This window comes from Callionymus lyra, chromosome 10 (assembly GCF_982586985.1).
Source record: "Callionymus lyra chromosome 10, fCalLyr1.hap1.1, whole genome shotgun sequence".
NCBI classification, from domain to species: domain Eukaryota; kingdom Metazoa; phylum Chordata; class Actinopteri; order Syngnathiformes; family Callionymidae; genus Callionymus; species Callionymus lyra.
In genome coordinates, this window is record NC_141827.1 from 10,567,008 (window position 1) to 10,574,664 (window position 7,657).

Sequence of the window (7,657 nt, forward strand, 5' to 3'; positions counted from 1 at the left end):
AATCGGTGGTTGATGAAAGAAACTGATCCTCATTTTAATGTCGTGAAATGTAACCCTTTAAAAAAAACTAGTTACAGACGAAACTAAATTATGTTTTTACGTCTTCATACGAGAACCTTGTGACGTCAGACTTATTAAACTTTACAACTGATCATTTGGAAAAGTTATTATTTAAAAGTTTAAATCTTACAAAAGTACTTTTATTTAATGATCACTCATGTTATTTTCATTTTATATTTAGATTTGTATGAAATACAATTCAATGATCTTAGAAATGCAGCTCGTTTTCATCTCATTTAGGAACTTTTATTATTTATGTTATTATTCCTAATGTCGTCACTCTGCCTCAGAAACGCATGAAGCTTTATTTCTAGTTAATAAAAAGTCATTAAACCTTGAAATACATTTTAATATCTTGACTTTTTTCAACATTTTTTCAAATTGTTCAGTTCATTTACAACTTGTTCCTCCACGTTGAGGCTTTAAGAGCGAAACCAGGGTCACCAGTGAACTGTAGTCTTGGAAGTCCAGAACTCCTGGTTCCTGGAGGCTGGACTGGGAGGAGACTCCAGGTTCTGGGTGGTACAATGTGGCGCTGCTGCTGCTGCTGCTGCACTCGGAGGACGCGTGAAGACTGGGGAACCAACGGAACCACATCTTGGTGAGAACCTTTTGCTTGCTTTTCTTTCTTTTTCCACATGCACGGTCCTGTGGAGTTCTTCAGCCGCAGGGCAGCGTGAGAGTCGTGGGGCACTGGAGGGTCTGGTCTGACATGTGGGCCGGAGGTTTTCGGAGAAACCGGGGGCTTAATCCTGGAGAGAGAAAACGGGGGAGGAGGGTGAGAGCGGGGGTCAGTGAGGACAGATGCAGAGACATATTTAAAAAAAAAAAAAAAATTCATGGCTGCAAAATAGATCTTTGTTTGTGTGTGTGTGTGTGTGTGTGTGTGTGTGTGTGTGTGTGTGTGTGTGTGAGTGAGTGGAGTAGAGAGGGGGGGGGGGCTGTGTAGGAGGGGGGTGTGAAGGGGTGAGGGGGGTAATGTCTCCCAGATGTTTGCAGCGAAAACATATGGTTCTTGATCACCACTGAGATGCACAAGATGTCTGAGCTCAGCTGTGTGTGTGTGTATGTGTGTGTGTGTGTGAGTGTGTGTGTGTGAGTGTGTTACTCTGCTACACAACCTCACACAATCACGTTTCCGCTCCAGTCTGGACCCACAACATCTGCACACAGAACCACTTTTGTCTCCATCAAGAGTTCTCGCCAAACTTTCCGTGTAGAAAAGTAGGTGTGAGCGGCGGGTCAGGGATGAAGAGATAGAAGCAGCGAATGATGGAGACCAGAGGGGGGGGGGGTGAGGAAGGGGGTGAGGAAGGGGGTGTCTTTTCTTGGAATGCTGCCCCAGAGTCTGCTGCTCGGAAAAGAAAGAAAACAGGGAGATTGTTCTTAGGAAGACAGACGTGCCACATTTTTGTGTGTTTCCCCCCCTCGTTTGTTTTTGGGGCCAGTGTGAAGAGGAGGGGGTGAGGAGGGGTGAGGAGGGGGTGAGGGGAGGGATAGGGAGGGGTTTGGTGGGGGGGCGGAGGGAGGAGGAAAAGGTTGATGATTTCTTCTTCTTCTTCTTCTTCTTCTTCTTCTCTCCACAGTCACAGTCAGTCTACCTCCACTCACCATGAGAGCCTTCATCCTCGTCTGCATGCCAGGTAACCGTCGCTTCCATCTAGTCACGTGACCGGGAGGGAGTTCAGAGGTCGTGGTCATCTTGAGAGACACAGACAGAAATCTGACGTGTTGTTGGACTGACACACGTCAACATCAACTTTATTTATTTGTCTATTAACATTTTTTCATTTACAAAATAAATCCAATAAAGTACAATTTCTTCTTTAAATGTGGTTATTATTATAAAGACTTCTGCAAATATATATTTTTTTAAGGAAATCAATACATGTATACAAGTAAAAAATAATATATTGAATATTTATGATGAAAATAAAACATTATATTGTTATTTTTTAAAGTATATATATTTGATAAAGATATAAAATGACAATATACTAAACATATGAACGTATTAACATTTCAACTATTATAATAACAATTATTATTATTTCAGTTTTGTAATACTTAATGTAAACGAGACATATACCATGATATATATACTTATATTTATTAGTATAAATATTTTATAAATATATCAACTCACAACAATGTTAATATGAACGTATTATTATATCAACTGAGATGTACTTTTATTATTATTTACATACCAATAATGTAAAATAAAAAACATCAAAAAATACTTTAAACACAAATATGCCAAATTATACTTGATTTATGAATCAGTCATTATGAAATTTAGGATTTACTCTAAAAATTTGAGCCAGGATAAAACGATCTGCAAACAAACAAATAAAATCTTTAAATTAATACATTTATTTTTTCTTTTTAAACCAAAAAAAAATCGCTATTGTGTAATTTTTATTTTATTTAGAGATGTTCGCGAACTTTTCAAGTAATTTTAACGTATTTTAATATTGTTGTTAAATCACGTTATCTTGGCTCGATAACAATACCTGTGACCCCTCTTTGACCCTGTGACGTTTTATGGACGACAACGAGTCCGTTTTTAGATTTGTGTCGAAATCTTTGTTGTCATTTTCAAACTATCATCTAAAGTTGTGATGTTTTCTCGACAAACGTTCGCTCCTCAGTTCTGCTGCTCGCTCAGGCTCAGTACCAGGAACCCTTTCCTTTCTTCGGTGAGTTTTAAATACGCAAATATCTTCATGTTTTTAATGGAAATAACGAAGCTTGTCTTTTCTCCTGAATGTCTTTGAATGCAACACGGTTGTTTATTTCTATATGGCAGTAAATCAGTGCCGTAAATATATTGAATTATTAATTGAATTATTTAATTCAATATATTCAACGTTTTTAAAAATATATATATATATATAATATTTAAATATTAATATTAAATTATTATTTATTATAATAAATATTTTTCTAAATGACAGAATTCATAATTTTTATATTCAAATTCTATATTAAATTTTACACATTTACAATACATTCTAATGATTCGAAAATATGTTTTAATTAAATAGTTTTAGTTTTAGTTTTAAATAATTTTAAAAATAGTGCCAAAATGTTTATATTGAACGCAACAAATTAAAAATATATTTTAATTTTTCATTCATCTTTTAATTGTTGGAATTACAATATCAACATAATGTGTAAAAATAATGTATTTATTTTTGTGTGTTAAACTTGATTATTTAAAAAAATATATTCAACTTTTCAATATACACATTTTTTAATTAAAAAAATTCAACAGGTTGAATGTAAATTTGATATTCTGCTAGCACTGATAAACAAAAATTACAATTATTTTCTGAAGGCAAAAAAGGGCCAACACTCTGGTTTTCATAAACTCAAAGTCAAGAATCTGATAATTTTTCTTGTCTTCAATGGTGGAAGACCTCTCAGAGGATTATGAGCCAGTATATTTCCCAGGTACGTTGAAACACAACTTCCATGTCCAAGAGTGTTTTCATGCCGACTCAGCGCTTCTTCCTCCCCAGCCGAGAACTCTCCTCCTCCGGGCAGCTTCCAGCAGCAGGTTCTGGTCGACCCGGTCGTCAACCCGAGCAAAGAAGGTTCGTCTGTCGTCGCGTCTCCGTGTGTTTTTCTCCAGGACTAACATGTTCTTCATCAGTGTTGGGGCCCGACACGGACCTGGAGACGGAGCCCACCGAGCCGGGCCCTCTGGGTAGGTTTGGACCTGAGACGCCGGAACCACCTGACGTGGAGTTTGACTGTGTGTTTGATTGACAGACTGCAGGGAGGAGCAGTATCCCTGCACACGCCTCTACTCCGTCCACAAGCCCTGCAAGCAGTGTCTGAACAGCCTCTGCTTCTACAGGTACTTCTGGGCACACTGAGGGGATATATATATATATATATACAGTTTATATATATATATATATATATATATATATATATATATATTAGTCTCACTCGGATGAAAACTAGTGACAATAATTCAAATAAATACTAAATAAAGATATTCATTTTCACACCAAGTACAGTCAAAGGCAAAGGTGTAGATGGATGTTGACCTTTGAATCCTGCCCTGTGTAGCTGGGACAGGGTCAAAATAAAATGACAAAAGTATAAACAGGAAAATAAAAAAGAGTGGAGAAAAAAGTGTAATCATGCCATGAAATTATATAAATATTATTTATTTTAGATTCATTTTTATGTATTAATCACAGAGAATTATTGACAAAACTCATGATATTCTTGTTTTTTTTATATATTTCAAATAAAAATTCTAACACCATTAAAAATCAGGTTCCAAGTCTTAGTTTATTGATATTAAAACTATAAGAGAAATTAAAATAGCAAAGTAGAAAAAAACATTTGTGGTTAAATTAATGTTTAAAGTATTTTCTTACAAAATATAAAATGTGGTTTTAGATTAAAGAAGTGTAATATGATATCAAACTAGTAATGAGTGTTTTTTTCTAAATGGAAGACAAGATTTTCTTTCACAAAATTAAAAACTAGGTTCCAAATGAAGTTTAATAATCAGTTTTACTCACAATAGCCACAAAAAAAACAAACAGTTTATTTAAAAACAAATCTCACAAAATCAAAATCAATCTAGTCACGTCAAGGTCAAACTTCACCTGAAGGATCAATAACCGAACCAATGGTTCCTGTTGTTTGTTTCTCTCTGGACTGAACCAACAAACCAGACTCTTGACTGGACGATGACATCATGTTTGGTCTGGGACAGATTAAATCATGTCCCCTGATGCACTGCAACAGTAGAAGCTGCTTCAATGAAGTGAAAATGTTCAAATCAAACTTGCTTTTTCAAAAACATTATTTATAATTAACATCATAGATCTGCAGTTGAAAAAAACATTAGTATGAACAAATATAACATCTTTTAAATAGAGGAATAAAAAAAACAACATATTTCAAGATTAAGACAACATTTTGTTTGTTTAGATAGAAATGCTAAGTTTTTATTTTAAATCGAATTGTTGTTCAACATATGCTTCTTCTGTCCAACTGTTCATAATTATCATCTTCATCATCATCATCATCATTATAATCATCATCATCATCACCTTTACCACCTTCATCATCATCATCATCATCATCTTCACCATTATAATCAACTTTATCACCTTCATCATCATCATCATCAACTTCATCATCATCTTCATCATCACCTTTACCATCTTCATCATTATCATTATCTTCATCATCTTCACCATCATCATCATAATCACCTTCATCATCATCAACTTCATCATCACCTTTACCATCTTCATCATCATCACCGTCATCATCATCATCATTAACTTTATCATCACCTTCATCATAATCATCATCATCACCTTCACCATTATAATCATCTTTATCACCTTCATTATCATCATCATCATCATCATCACCTTCACCATTATAATCATCTTTATCACCTTCATTATCATCATCATCATCACCTTCATCATAATCATCATCATCACCTTCACCATTATAATCATCTTTATCACCTTCATTATCATCATCATCATCATCACCTTCATCATAATCATCATCATCACCTTCACCATTATAATCATCTTTATCACCTTCATTATCATCATCATCATCATCACCTTCATCATAATCATCATCATCATCATCACCATTATAATCATCTTTATCACCTTCATTATCATCATCACCTTCATCATAATCATTATCATCACCTTCACCATTATAATCATCTTTATCACCTTCATTATCATCATCATCATCATCACCGTCATCATCATAATTATAAATCTTCTTCATCAACATCATCATTATAATCATCATCTTCATCATTATAATCATCATCATCACCTTCATCTTCATCATTATATAATCTTCTTCTTAAACATCATCATCATCATCATCATTATAATCTTCTTCTTCATCATCATCATCACCTTCATCACTATAATCATCACTATAATCATCATCATCATCACCTTCACCATATTCCTTATTATCATCTTCATCACCATCATCATCTTCATCACCATCATCATTGTAATCTTCATCACGGTGTGTGTCCTTCAGCTTGAGGCGGATGTACGTGATCAACAAGGAGGTGTGTGTGAGGACAGTGTGTGCACATGAAGAGCTGCTCCGAGGTCAGTCTCTCTCCCTCTCTCTCCTCACATCTCTCTCTCTCTCCTCACATCTCTCTCTCTCTCTCCTCACGTCTCTCTCTCTCTCCTCACGTCTCTCTCTCTCTCCTCACGTCTCTCTCTCTCTCCTCACGTCTCTCTCTCTCTATGAACTCTGATTTCCTCTCGTCCCGCTGCAGCCGACCTGTGTCGCGACCAGTTCTCTCGCTGTGGCGTGGCGGCGGTGAGCGGTCAGTGCACGTCTGTGGGCGGCAGCTGCGGGAAGAGCTGCGGCGGCTGCTGATGGTCCGACGCCCGCCGTCCATGTTAGCTGGGATGCCGATCCTCGTGTATGTGCCATGTTAGCTTCGCGTGTAGAGATAGTCGACGACTCGTCGCCGCTGCTTCAGAAGCCGCTTCAGAGACGACGCCCGACGTTATTAACCCGCTTCCTGTGTGTCCGTAAGTAAAGCAGTGACGCCTCAACACTGATGTTGATGTTCGGCGGCGGAAGAACTTGGATCGTGAACTACTGCTCGTTCAACTGTCACTATACAGATAATAAACTTTTTTATTAACGAACAACTTTTGTCAGAGTTTATTCTTCGTAAGAGTCTTTGTCTTCGTGGTTTACTGGTTAGGTTTTTATTATTCAATCAATAAGTTGCTTCAATCAAAAAATGAACGTGAAAAAAGTGACTTCAAACCAAACAAATAAAATAAAATCAATAAAAATTTGAATTGAAAACAAATAAAAAGATGCTTCAATAAAAATATATATATATATACTTTCAACAAGAACATTACTTCAATCAAAAAATGTAAATTTAAAAAGTTACTTCAAACCAAACAAATAAAAATCAATAAAAATGTAATTAAATTGAAAACAAATAAAAAGATGCTTCAATAAAAAAATATATATATATTTTTTGCACAAAAAAGTTACTTCAAACTAAACAAATAAAATAAATTAAAATGTAATTAAATTGAAAACAAACAAAGATGCTTCAACAAAAAAGTTTCTTCAATCAAAAAATATAAATTAAAAAAGTGACTTCAAACCAAATAAAATCCAAAAGAAAATGTAATTAAATTGAAAACAAATAAAAAGATGCTTCAATAAACATCATCAAAAAATGTAAATGAAAAGAATTGCTTAATAAAAAAAAGTTTTTCAGTTTTAAAAAGCTTCAACCAAAAAAAAGCAATAAAAACTAAAATCAAAATTGAGTTTCTTCAATAGAAAATGACTACAATAATTAAGACTCTTCTATAAACAGAAGAAAATACTTTTTTTCTGTTTCTGAAGCACATTTTTTATTTAAGTATCTTTTTCTTTTTTTAAGTGAAGCAACTTTATTTTGATTTAATAACAAAGAAACAAATGTGCGTCAAAAGTTTAGTCTTCATCAAGTTCAAATGTGTTGTTAAAATATATTGTAATATATTTATTACATTTTAAAATATTAACATTA

General features: G+C 34.6%; 1 protein-coding gene across 1 annotated transcript; it reads left to right on the plus strand.

Moving 5' to 3' along the window:
- The first annotated feature begins 575 nt into the window (after nt 1–575).
- Nucleotides 576–6,767, plus strand: mfap2 (microfibril associated protein 2). The gene is made up of 9 exons (XM_087800854.1): nt 576–661; nt 1,647–1,703; nt 2,715–2,762; nt 3,484–3,519; nt 3,588–3,662; nt 3,722–3,775; nt 3,841–3,928; nt 6,133–6,206; nt 6,383–6,767. Exons 2-9 carry the CDS (start codon nt 1,673–1,675, stop codon nt 6,484–6,486), a joined length of 510 nt encoding a protein of 169 aa, XP_087656980.1. The 5' UTR covers nt 576–661; nt 1,647–1,672; the 3' UTR covers nt 6,487–6,767.
- The last annotated feature ends 890 nt before the right edge of the window (nt 6,768–7,657 follow it).

Excerpts from the sequence above, each read along its gene's own strand:
- mfap2 (XM_087800854.1), top strand. The coding sequence starts at position 1,673 with ATGAGAGCCTTCATCCTCGTCTGCATGCCAG. Across the intron at positions 3,520-3,587 it reads TGAGCCAGTATATTTCCCAG|CCGAGAACTCTCCTCCTCCG; the intron begins GTACGTTGAAAC and ends CTTCCTCCCCAG. Across the intron at positions 3,663-3,721 it reads CGTCAACCCGAGCAAAGAAG|TGTTGGGGCCCGACACGGAC; the intron begins GTTCGTCTGTCG and ends GTTCTTCATCAG.